The sequence below is a fragment of the Tursiops truncatus genome, chromosome 6, assembly GCF_011762595.2.
Source record: "Tursiops truncatus isolate mTurTru1 chromosome 6, mTurTru1.mat.Y, whole genome shotgun sequence".
NCBI lineage: Eukaryota > Metazoa > Chordata > Mammalia > Artiodactyla > Delphinidae > Tursiops > Tursiops truncatus.
In genome coordinates, this window is record NC_047039.1 from 59,872,781 (window position 1) to 59,886,413 (window position 13,633).

General features: G+C 36.7%; 1 protein-coding gene across 4 annotated transcripts in view; it reads right to left on the reverse strand.

Moving 5' to 3' along the window:
• RIC1 (RIC1 homolog, RAB6A GEF complex partner 1) overlaps positions 1 to 13,633 on the reverse strand; it is a 138,931-nt gene that overhangs the window by 89,393 nt on the left and 35,905 nt on the right. For 3 of the 4 annotated variants that reach the window (XM_019934812.3, XM_019934813.3, XM_019934811.3), the window contains exon 2: positions 11,749 to 11,856. In XM_019934812.3, coding sequence (XP_019790371.2) covers positions 11,749 to 11,856 — 108 coding nt within the window. Of the gene's footprint in view, positions 1 to 11,748; positions 11,857 to 13,633 lie in introns of those variants that run through there. The other variant, XM_073806133.1, reaches the window with a different exon arrangement.

Below are 13,633 nucleotides of genomic sequence, written 5' to 3' on the forward strand. Positions count from 1 at the left end.
AATCCCTTTACGTACTTGCCTTTCCTATTGTGATTTCTCTTTCTTATAGAGTCTTGCTTCTTTTCTATTTAGAAAAGACCTTTCAATATTTCTTTTAGGATAGGTTTAGTATTGCTGTATTCTTTTAGTTTTTGCTTGTCTGGGAAATTCTTTATCTCCCCTTCTACTCTAAATGATAATTTTGCTGGGTACAGTATCCTAGGTTGCAGATTTTTCCCTTTCATGACTTTGAATATATCTTGCCACTCCCTTCTGGCTTGCAAAGTTTCTGTAGAGAAATCAGCTGATAGCCGTATGGGGGTTCCCTTGTAACTGACTGTTTTTCTCTTGATGCCTTAAGAATCCTCTCTTCATCTTTAAATTCTGACATTTTGATTATAACACGTCTCAGTGTAGGTCTGTTTTAGTTCATTTTGTTTGCAACCCTCTGTGCTTCCTGTACCTAGATATGTTTCCTTCTTTAGATTTGGGGAGTTTTCAGCCATAATTTCTTCAAATACACTTTCAATCCTCTTTTCTCTTTCTTCTCCTGGGATCTCTATTATGCGTAGATTGGAAGGCTTAACATTACCCCATAGATCTCGTATGCTGCTTTCAATTTTTTTTTTCACTTGTCTTTCTGTCTGCTGTTCTGATTGGGTGATTTCTGTTATTCTATCATCCAGATCACTTATTCATTCTTCTGCCTTATTTAGTCCACTGTTCATTGCCTTTAGCTCAGTTTTTATCTTGGCAATTGAACTAATTTTGACTGGCTCCTCTTTATAGTTTCTAGTTCCTTGCTACAGTGACCTGCATTTCTATCAATAATCTTTCTTAATTTCTTTAGCATTTTTATTACCTCCTTTTTGAACTCAGTGTTTGGTAGAATGGAGAGGTTTCTTTCATTTTGTGTTCTTTCAGGGGATTTCTCTTGTTCTTTTAATTGGGAGTAGTTCCTCCAATTTTTCACTTTACTCATATTTCTCTCTCTGAATTTAGGAGAAACAGTTATCTACTGTGGTCTTAAAGGGCTGTTTTTTATTTGGGAGCATCCCTGTGTAGCCTGTGTGAGTCCAGTGTTTTTGGTGCAAGGCCTGTATTTGGTATGGATGCCTGCCATGTTCTGGCCGTTATCCCCTTGACAGACGGGTTGTGTTGTGGTGACCAGAGCTTGCACTGGATGTTGGGCGGGGCCTCTTCTTTGCTCTGTGGTTGTCACAGCCCTGTTGGGAGCAGGGTCTGCTCCCCAATTGTTGGAGTAGAAGCCCCCAGATCCAGTTCTAAGCTACAGTGTGAGGTAGGCAGGACTGGAAAGCTCTCACTAGGAAAGGGGCCTCTGTGTATTTTTCTCCAGGAGCTGTCCACCAGGACGTGCAACTCCGTGATATCACCTGCCACCCGGTGTGTGCGCCCACAAAGTACAATATTGCTGGCACTGCCTTCAAATCAGCCTCCGCTACAGGAGCATCAATAAACAACAGACTCATACATTTCTCAGGGATGTGCATGCTCACAACGCCACTGGTGCGAAAACCCACCAAAGTCACTCCTGCACCCACTATCGGAGTGCTGGTAATCTGCTCAGATTTCAGCCCTGCCTTTGCATGTGCACACCCACTCTGGTGGCGCTTGCACGCTCCCAAAACTTGCTGGTGCACATTTCTAAAGTCCGCAGTGGCTGCAGCCATGCCCCGCTGGGAGCATGCTGACAATGAGGCTGCCATGGTGGGCCCACACCCTTCCCTTCGTGTGTTGACAATGGGGCTCCTATGGCAGACCTGCGCTCCGTGCCAGTTGCATCCCAGACCACACTTCAGGCCCTTCAGGCTATCTCTGCACAGCCAAACCAAGTCCCCTCACCAGGTCTGTCCACTGAAGCCCGAGTTTCAGCATCCAGCCCCTGCACATACCGGCAGGCCTGCATGTCGGGCTGGAAAGTGCACCAATGTGCAAGGACCGTCTATGCTGGTCTCCCTCTACCCTACCTGGCTATAAGCTGGCTCCTGTATTCGTCTCTGAAGCTCCCTATCTGTCCCAGTGGACCTCCCAGCTGGTGAAGGAGGTTCCCAGGGTGAGGAAACCTTTCTTCTTTCACAGGTCCCTCCCAGGGGTCCAGGTCCTGTCCTGATTCCTTTTTATTTCCCCTTTCATCCTAACCAGTTACGTGGGCATCTTTCTTGCAGCTTTGGTTGTATTAGATCTTCTGCCAGCTTTCAGTGTGTATTCTGTGAGAACTACTCCACTTGTAGATGTATTATTGTATGTATCTGTGGGAGGAGGTGAGCTCCACGTCCTTCTATGCTGCCATCTTGACAGCTTGTCCCTTCTCGATAAAATCATTACTGAAAGGTAAGAGACTTGGAAGACAAATTCAGGAGCTCTGCAAATAATGAATTAAAGAAAGAAAACAGGTATGCTAACACATATATATGGAATTTAAGAAAAAAAATTTCATGAAGAACCTAGGGGTTATACAGGAATAAAGACACAGACTTACTAGAGAATGGACTTGAGGATATGGGGAAGGGGAAGGGTAAGCTGTGACAAAGCAAGAGAGAGGCATGGACATATATACACTACCAAACGTAAGGTAGATAGCTAGTGGGAAGCAGCCGCATAGCACAGGGAGATCAGTTCGGTGCTTTGTGACGGCCTGGAGGGGTGGGATAGGGAGGGTGGGAGGGAAGGAGACGCAAGAGGGAAGAGATATGGGAACATATGTATAACTGATTCACTTTGTTATAAAGCAGAAACTAACACACCATTGTAAAGCAATTATACTCCAATAAAAAAAAAAAGGGAAGAAAACAAGACAAACCTTGTTCTATTCTTCTCTTATTTAGGAAAAAGAGAAAAAAAAATCCCTAGCTGCAGAAACAGACTGAAGTCTTCAGATTGAAACGCCTAAGACTCAGGTTTAATTTGGGTGGATTGGCCCGGGGTGGGAAGGAGGGAGGCAGGCAGAGGGAGACAATTTAATGAAAAAAAAAAAGATACAATCTTGTAAGTAAAAATAACTTAATTTCAATCACAAAGAGAAAAATCTTTCAGAGAAAAAGAATAGGTTTCCTGAAAAGGGAAAAGACTCAGATTAACACTAGACTTCTCACTAATAACCCTAGAAACCAGAGGGCACTAGAACATTACCTCATGGCTAGGAAAAAAAAAAAAAAAAGAATCTCAATCTAAGAATCCTGTACCTAGACAGGATAGCCTTCACCATGCTTAAAGAACAGTACGTTCAGATATTATTTAATATATGAATGCCCACTGTGTGCAGAAAATGCTCTTGGCATTGAAGCTATAATGAAAATAACAAGCAAAAAGATATGGAACTAATATTCTGGGTTTGAAAAATGGACAGGGACTTCCCTGGTGGCACAGTGGATAAAACTCCGCACTCCCAATGCAGGGGGTCTGGGTTCGATCCCTGGTCAGGGAACTAAATCCCACACGCATGCCGCAAGTAAGGGTTCACATGCCACAACTAAGGAGCCTGTGTGCCACAACTAAGGAGCCCGCGAGCCACAACTAAGACCCGGTGCAACCAAATAAATTAAAGAAAAAAAGAAAAATGGACAAACACAGGCAACCTACAGAAGAGGAACTGCAAAGGGCCAATAAATATAGGAAAAGATGCCAAACCTCACTAGCAACAGAAATTAAACAAATGGAAATTAAAATGACAAGACCATTTTTCACCAATCCAATGCAGGCACAATGTAGGTAAACAGGAATCTTAAGAACACATAGGAGTGACTCTGGAAACTGACACAATTTTATGAAAAAATGATTTGGCAATACTCATTAAAAAGAATATACATACACACTTTGACCCAGCAATCCTACATAGGGAAAAGTGCCCTAAAGAAATAAATGCGCCAATACAAAAGGGTATATGTATAACGATGTTTACTGTAGCACTGTTTATAGTTGCCAAAGGTCCATTAAGAGAAGAATAGCAAAGAGTATAAGAAACTTCCACACTATGGAATATTATACAAATACTAAAACTAATAAGTTAGAGTGTATGTATTAATCTAGAAGGGTAGTCATAATATACTAAGTGAAAAAAATCAAATTGCAGAGTAATGTGTAAATTAAGATGTTAATTTTGTGTGAAAATAATGAAAATTTCTATATTTATCTATTTAAATATCTACTCATCTGTAAGTTAGAATCCTATGCAAACATTCAAAATCAAGTTACAGAAAAATGTTGAAGTGAGACAATGTTCATGATATAACATGTCAAAAAAGCTGTACAGTAGCTTTCTATAAAGAAAAAAATATGTTTTCAATAATCCTCTACCTATGAAAACTCACAGATTTATCAAATGTGCTCCTCATGAACAGGTGACATTAACAGTGACTTATAGTAATATCACTTTGGATTTAAAAACAAACAGACTTCAGTAGCCTTTCAAATTCTATGTACTATTAAATATAAGTGTATCTGCAAACAACCGTTAAAAAGGTATAGGAACATAAGTAAAAATTAATGATTATCTGTGAGTAGTGAAGTTATTTTTTCTTGTTTATCTCTACAATTCTCAGATTTTCTTCATCGAACATTTATCCCCCTTATTAAAAACTAAAACTTTTAAAAATCCAATTCTCAAAACTATAAAACTCCTAAAAGATAACATAACAGAAAATCTACATGACCTCGGTTTGGTGATGACTTTTAGATACAACACCAGAGGCACAATCGATGAAATAAACTGATAAGCTTGACATCATTAAAATTACAAACGTCTGCTCTGCAAAAAATCTGTCAAAAGAATGAAAAGAGAAGCCACAGATTGGCAGAAAATATTTGCAAAAGACATATCTGATAAAGGACTGTTACCCAAAATAACAAAAAACTCTTAAAATTCAAAAATAAGAAAACAAACAACCCAACTAAAAAATGGGCCAAAGACCTTAACATGCACCTCACCAAAGATATATGGATGGCAAATAAGCATATGAAAAGATATTCCAGAGCATATGTCGTGAGAAAAATGCAAACTAAAACAAGGAGATACCACTATACACCTATTAGAATGATCATAATCCAAAACACTAACAACACTGTCAAAGATGTGGAGTAACAGGAACTCTCATTCATTGCTGATGGGAATACAAAATGGTACAGCCACTCTGGAAGACAGTTTGGCAGTTTCTTACAAAACTAAACATAGTTTTACCATACAACCCAGCAAGCGCACCTCAGCGCATGAAAGGAGTTGAAAACATGTCCATACAAAAACCTGCACATAGATGTTTATACCAGCTTTATTCATAACTGCTAAAATTTGGAAGCAACCAAGATGTCCTTCAGTAGGTGAATGTGTAAACTGTAATACATCCCATGATTTAATATTCATGCTAAAAAGTAATGAGCTATCAAGTCATGAAAAGACATGGAAGAACGTTAAATGCATACTACTAAGTGAAAGAAGCTAATCTGAAAAGGCTACATACTGTATGATTCCAATTATATGACATTCTAGAAAAAGCAAAACTATGAAGACAATAAAACAGATCAGTGGCTGCCAGGGGTTATGGGATATGAAGGGATAAATAGGTAAAGCACAGAGGGTTTGAGGGGCAGTGAAACTACTCTTTATATACTATAATGGTGGATACATGTCATTATAAATTCATCCAAACCCACACAATGTACAACACCAAAAGTGCATCGTAATGCAAACTATGGGCTCTGGGTGATAATGATGGTGAATGTAGATTCACCAATTGTAACAAATGTATCACTCTAGTGGAGGATAATGGGGGGAGGCTATGCATGTGTTGGGGCAGGGAGTAATGCAAGAAATCTCTATACCTTCCTCTCAATTTTGCTGTTAACTTAAAATTGCTCTAAAAAAGTCTATTTTTCATAAAGTCCATTTATGAACTTATAATTCATATAAGCTAAACCATAAATTCATGTTTTAAATTATACAAACGGAGATGAATTAACTTAAATCACTTGAATCAGGTCAGCATTTACTTAGCCTATTTAACATAAACCAGACTACAACAGCTAAATTTATGTTCATCATGACATCTCCAGTTGTATGGAGATGTATCTTCTAGAAAAAGACTATAAGCAATAACCAGGTAAAATAAAAACTGGACTTTCAGTAGCCAAAAAGAGTAAATTGTTTGTTATCTTCTCTTACATATGTATTTTACCCACCCCCAACTTGAGAACAGAAATAATTCCTAACTTCTTTGTTTTCTTAATATTTAGTATATGCAAAGGTTAATAAATTATTGTGAAATTGTTTCTGTAGAGGCTGTTTCTAGTTTATCTGGTAACTGGCTCTGGGGTAATTAGGAGTGGGGAATAGTGGCCCTAGGTAAAGAGCTCCATAAAGGATGTGGTTGAGGGTACAGGCTGTGAAGTGTTTGGTTTGCACATGAAAGGAACATTAGCAGGTAATCCTTTACTATCTCTAGAAATTGGCTAGCCCTGAGAGGGGCAGTCTCTCCAGGGCCAGCGTCAAAGCATCAAAATACAGAAAAACAACAACACAAGATTACAGAGAGAAAACAAATTTTCATAAATTTTACTGTTACAAAATTCTAAATATAACAGTGATGAAAATTTAGTACAATTTTTCTTTGTAATATATATCCACTAAAGAGAATGAAATTCTTTTTGTGGGGATAATATTTTTTGCTTAATTGAGGTTTAAAGTTAATGTTCCCCTGCCAACATAATACTCAATGGGGAGAAGCTGAAAGCCTTCCTGCTAAAATCTAGAACAAGACAAGGATGCCCACTATCACCACTTCTATTCAACATAATATTGGAAGTCCTAGCCAAAGCAATCGGACAAGAAAAGGAAATAAAAGGTAGCCAAATTGGAAGGGAAGAGGTAAAATTGTCATAATACACAGATGACAAGATACTATATATTGAAAACCCTAAAAACTCCACACAAAAACTACTAGAACTGATAAACGAATTCAGCAACGTAGCAGGATACAAGATTAACATACAGAAATCAGTTGCACCTCTTTACCCTACCAATGAAATATCAGAAAGTTAAAAAAAAAAAAAGATCTCTTTAAAACTGCATCCAAAAACTGAAATAAAATACTTAGGAATAAAACTGACCAAGGAGGTTAAAGACTTATATGCTGAGAATTATAAAACACTGATAAAGGAAACTGAAGATAACTCAAAGAAATGGAAAGACATTTCATGCTTTTGGACTGAAAAAATTAATATTGTTAAAATGGCCATACTACTCAAAGCATCTACAGATTTAAGGCAATCCCTAGCATAAAATTACCCATGACCTTTTTCACAGAACTAGAACAAATAATCCTAAAATTTATATGGAACCATAAAAGACCCAGAAGTGTCAAAGCAATCCTGAGGAAAAAGAACATAGCAGGAGGCATAACTCTCCCAGACTTCAGAAAATGCTACAAAGCTACAGTAATCAAAACAGCATGGCATGGTACTGGCACAAAAACAGACACATGCATAAATGGAACAGAGAGCCCAGAAATAAACCCACACTCAGTCAATCTTTGACAAAGGAGGCAAGAAGTCGTCTCTTCTTCTTCTACTTCTTGCTGAAGAAGTCTCTTCAGCAAGTAGTGTTGGGAAAGCTGGACAGCTGCATGTAAATCAGTGAAGTTAGAACACACTCTCACGCCACACACAAAAACAAACTCTAAGTGGCTTAAAGACTTAAATATAAGACAGGACACCATAAAACTCCTAGAAGAGAACATAGGCGAAACATTCTCTGACATAAACTGTAGCAGTGTTTTCTTAGGTCAGTCTCCTAAGGCAATAGAAATAAAAACAAAAATTAAAAAATGGGACCTATTCAGACTTATAAGCTTTGGCACAGCAAAGGAAACCATGAACAAAATGAAAAGAAAACCTATGGAATGGGAGAAAATATTTGCAAATGATGTGACCAACAAGGGCTTAATTTCTAAAATATACAAACAGCTCATACAACTCAATAACAAAAAATCAAACAACCCAATCAAAAAATGGGCAGAAGACCTAAACAGACATTTCTCCAAAGAAGACATACAGATGGCCAACAGGCACATGAAAAGATGCTCCACATCGCTAATGATCAGAGAAATGCAAATCAAAACTACAGTGAGGGGCTTCCCTGGTGGCGCAGTGGTTGAGAGTCCGCCTGCCGATGAAGGGGACATGGGTTCGTGCCCCGGTCCGGGAAGATCCCACATGCCACGGAGCGGCTAGGCCCGTGAGCCGTGGCCGCTGAGCCTGTGCGTCCGGATCCTGTGCTCCACAACGGGAGAGGCCACAACAGTGAGAGGCCCGCGTACAGCAAAAAAAAAAAAAAAAAAAAAAAAAAAACTACAGTGAGGTATCACCTCACACTGGCAGAATGGCCGTTATCAAAAAGTCTACAAATATTAAATGCCAAAGAGGGTGTGGAGAAAAGGGAACTCTTCTATACTGTTGGTGGAAATGTAAACTGGTGCAGCCACTATGGAAAACAGAGTTTACCATATGATCCAGCAAGCCCACTCCTGAGCATATGGTCTGGAAAAAAGAAAAAGTCTAATTTGAAAAGATACATACACCCCAATGTTCAGAGCAGCACTATTTACAATCACCAAGACATGGAAGCAACGTAAGTGTCCATCAACAGATGAATGGATAAAGATGTTGTGTATATATATACGAAATACTACTCAGCCATAAAAAAGAATGAAATAATGCCCATTTGCAGCAACATGGATGGACCTAGAGATAATCATACTAAGTGAAGTAGGCAGACAGAAAGAGACAAATACCACATTATATCACTTACATGTGGAATCTGAAATATGATACAAATGAACTTATGTATAAAACAGAAACAGAGTCACAGACACAGAAAACAAACTTATGGTTACCAAACGGGGATGGGGGTGGAGGAGGGATAAATTAGGAGCTTGGAATTAGCCAATACAAATTACTATATATATAAAAAAAAAACCAAGGTCCTACTGCACAGCACAGGAAACTATATTCAATATCTTGTAACAAACCATAATGGAAAATGATATGAAAAATAAATAAATAAATATAAACATATATGTACATAACTGAATCACTTTGCTGTACACCAGAAACACAACATTGCAAACCAACTATATTTCAATTAAAAATAAAGTTAGTGTTCCCACGATCAAAATCAATTGCAAAGTTTCCTCTTAATGCTAGTCTGTAATGTGATTTTACATATTTATATGTGAAAATGTGTTTTCAAACCAGTACTGTCAAATACTGATATCAACCCATGAGCATATGATTTTAATTGAATACATTCATCACTTGGTAGGCAATTATAAAGTCTACCAGATTTCTTCTATGTTTGCCTATTAACATGTCATTACATTGTAATCACTTCCAACTGAAGGTTAGGTGGAAGCACTCCTCATTTGCACAATTAATGGATTATGAATATGGAAATTTCTTTTGCAACTGCATCAAGATCCAAAAAATACTACTTGAACTGTGGTTTGACCTTAGAAAAAATACCTATTGCTAATTTTTCTTGGAAATAGACATGGTCTTGTTAACTTTTGACAGCCTGACTTTACTTGTAATTCAAACATTAGCTGTCATCAAAATGGCTTAACCACATATAAGTTTCACATATAAGCGCTGTTTTGCTTTATAGTTTTAAATTCATTAGGAAACATTATCAAGTCTGCAGCAAAGCTATTTTCCAAAGCCATTCAATGCCCCACAGGTGATTAAGAGTGGTTCCTCAAGTTCAAAAAATTTCAACCTCACACATGAGCTCAAAAAATTCACAATAAATGTTTACCACTAACTGCTAAGCCATCAAAAGACTGTGGTCTTGGGCAAGTCAGGATATTCAGCTTCTATTTCTGACAAAAACTTAAAATAACCATCAGTTTTAAATGTTTACATATTCATAAGCTTTGTAAATTTGTCCAACTGAAGCCTTTTTCTGCTCCATGTTTTTACCACCATCAATCAAGACACCTTAGTGGATTCTACTTCAGGTTGTATTGAATTAGTGTTTTCTCAACTTTGAAAATTTTTTTCACCTGAAGTTGTCCCACACATGCTATTCATGGGGAGTAATTCTTAGTCATTTCACATTCTGTCTTGATATTCAAATAAACTGAGCAGTATTAACATTTGTCAATTCATCATAAGAACCAAGCAAACTTACTTTGATTGCACCTTCATTTTAATTTTTTATTTTTGTGAAAAAAATCTGATGTGATGAGATAATCCATTTTAAATTTTCTGATTTTTCCTGACTACTAATTTCAGTGAGCTGGGAATACTGTGATGAGTACGTAGCTGGGTAATTTCAACTTATACTGTATTCTTCTGGCATCACTATAGTGTCATTCCATAATAAACACAATATTTTGCCATCTAATTCGGTAATAAAATAATACACATGTGCTTTAAAAGCATGAAATTCAAAATCTATTTTTCTCTTTTTATTCCTTTGACATGATCAGTATACACTAGTAATAAAAATAATATGACATGTCACAATATAGCAATATGCGTGGCACTTGAAACAATGAATTTATAAATGCTTTATTATAATTTATACTGCACTGAGCAGAAGAGTGAAGAGATAAAGCACCATGTATGGTCACTGTCAGGATTACTCAACTCAGCTGTTGTCCCTTGAAAGCGGCCAGACAACATGCAAAGAAATCAGCATTTTAATACTCAAAAACAACATTATTGATGGACAATAAAATTTAAATTTCATATAATTTTCACCTGTCAAAAATACTATTCCTCTTTGATTTTTTCCAATAATTTAAAAACATAAAACTATTCTTAGTTCATGGTCCACACACAACAGGAAGCAGAGTAAATTTGGCACATGGTTGGTAGTCTGCAAACCCTTGCTGCAGGATGTGAGGAACTACTCAATATTTTTTATTTTATGGAGCCACTTTCAGATGATTAACCCAGTCAGCATTATATAGCATGAACAGGAAAAGGACCGAAAGCAGAGAGATATCAGTGTAGTACTTGACAGTAAATGGAATCTAAGTACCTAATTCTAAAGTCCTTCTCTCCAATATACACTATCTGTGTAACTTTGGATAAAACTTACTTTCTCAAACCCTCAATACACTAATCTACTACGAAGGACAACTGTATCTACTTCGAAGTGTCAAGCTTAGAAGACATGATACACCTAATGCGGTTATAATAATAGTTACATGGAAGGTGCTCTCAATAAATGAATTATTGCTAATTCGAATTAGGTGATGATGACAGCCCAAGAGCTGACAATAAAAAGGTAAAATTAACCAGACCTAAGCACATTAATGGAATAGAGGAGAAATGCAGAAATAAACCCAAATGGATATGAGAATGTAGTATGACATAAACACAAAGTTTATCATTTTTATGAGACATCCTTGGGAACAGAGGGCAGGATTTATAATATAAATTCGGGAATACCATGTAAATACAGATGAAAGCTTAAAAAATCTAGATTAGACTTCAAGGACAAAACAGCAAAGTGAGAGGAATAAAAAGAAAAGGATATAGGCACCGTTTAGGGATGGGAGGAAGTAGAAGAATCAAGAAAAACGATATAGTAGGAGTAACCTGAATAGAAGAATCGGTACAGCAATTCCTATCACAGATGGTAAATACTAATGGGTGTGAAAAAGTGAAAGGATCTCATCTAAGAGAATTAAATTTAAATGCGATGTAATGATTTCATAAGAAAACAGCATTAAAGTTGAAAAATGTACTTACTGACACAGCTATCATGGTACTATCTGGCCTCCATTCAGCTTGCGTGTAGGATCCAAACTGAGAAGATGATTTTGCAGGTTCCTTGTAGGTTATGATTAATACACTAGGCTGGAAGAAAACAGTTTTATTTTATTAATATCTCATAAAAAGTAAAAGATATCATCAAGTACACTGACAGTATTTTAATAATTCTAGAAGTATAATAAAAGATAACATAATCCAATATTAAATGAGTTTAAACAGTCCAAGCAAATCAAAAAGAACCATAAAGACAAACAATCTGAATAAGCCTATATCCATTAAAGAAATTGAATTGATAATTAATAATCTTCAAAAACAGAAAGGACCAAACCCAGATGGGTTCACTGGTGGATTCTACCAAACATTTAAGGAAGCAATTATACAAATTTTCTACAATCTCTTCCACAAGATAAAAGCAGAGAATACTAACTCCTTCTATGAGGCCAGTATTACCCTAATACTAAAACCAGAAAAGACATTATTAGAAAATAAAATGACAAACCAAGAGCTCTCATGCACATAGATGCAAAAATTCTGAACACAATATTAGCAAATCAAATCCAACAATGTATAAAAAGAATCATATACTATAATCAAGTGGGATTTACTATAGATCTGCAGGATTGGTTCAACATTTGAAAATTAATATAATCCACCATCATATCAACAGACTAAAGGAAAAAAAACACATGATCTTATAAATAGATGCAGAGAAAGAATTTGACAAAATCCAACACCCATTCATGACAAAAACTCTCAGCAAACTAGAAACAGAGGGGAACTTCTTCAACCCGACAAAGAACATCTACAAAAACCTATAGCTAACAACATACTCACTGGAAGAAACTAGCTTTCCTGATAAGATCAGGAACAAAGTAAGGATACTCCCTCTTACCCTTCCTTTTCAAAATCATACTGGGAGAACACAAGAAAAGGAAATGAAAGATATACAGATGGAGAAGAAAGAAATACAACTTATTCTTAGATGACATGACTGCCCATATAGAAAATCAGAAAGAATGAACAACAACAATAACAAAAAAACTTGTGGAAATAATAAGTAACTATGGCAAGGTTGCAGGATACAATGTTATTATATACAAGTCAACTGCTTTCCTATATACTAGCAATGAACAAGTGGAATTTTCAACAAAAAATATTTAGATATAAATTCAAAATATGTGTAGGATCTATGTGAGGAAAACTACAAAGTTTCAATGAACAAAATAAAATAAAAAATAAATGGAGAGATATCCCAAATTCATGGATTAAAAAGCCCAGTATTGTCAAGATGTTCAGTTCTTCCCAATTTGATCTACAGATTCAATACAATCCCAATCAAAATCACAGCAAGTTATTTTATAGATATTGACAAACTGGTTCTAAGGTTTACATGGAGAGGCAAAAGACCGAGAACGACCAACACAATATTGAAGGAAACGAACTAAGTTGAAAGACTGACACCACCCAACTTCAAGACTTACTATAAAGATACAGTCATGAAGAGAGTGTGGTATTGGCAAAAGAATAGAAAACAGATCAATGAAAGAATAGCCCAGAAACAGACACACATAAATACAGTCAACTGACCTTTGACAAAGAAGCAAAGGCAACACAATGGAGAACAGATAGTTTTCAACAAATGATGCTGGAACAACTGGACATCCAGTTTCTGGCACTACAAGAAGCTCCACAAGGTCATCTGGTACTCTGTCTGTCCTTGCCCTAAAATCAGCCATTTTTTCAGGGATTCCTGACCCTTTTATTAGAGATAGTATTTAGAAAAGAAGACCTGAAAACAAGATGCTTACTGTTAGTGGGGTGTCATTACTTGTAGGTCCTCTCAGCAAACACAGTAGGAAGT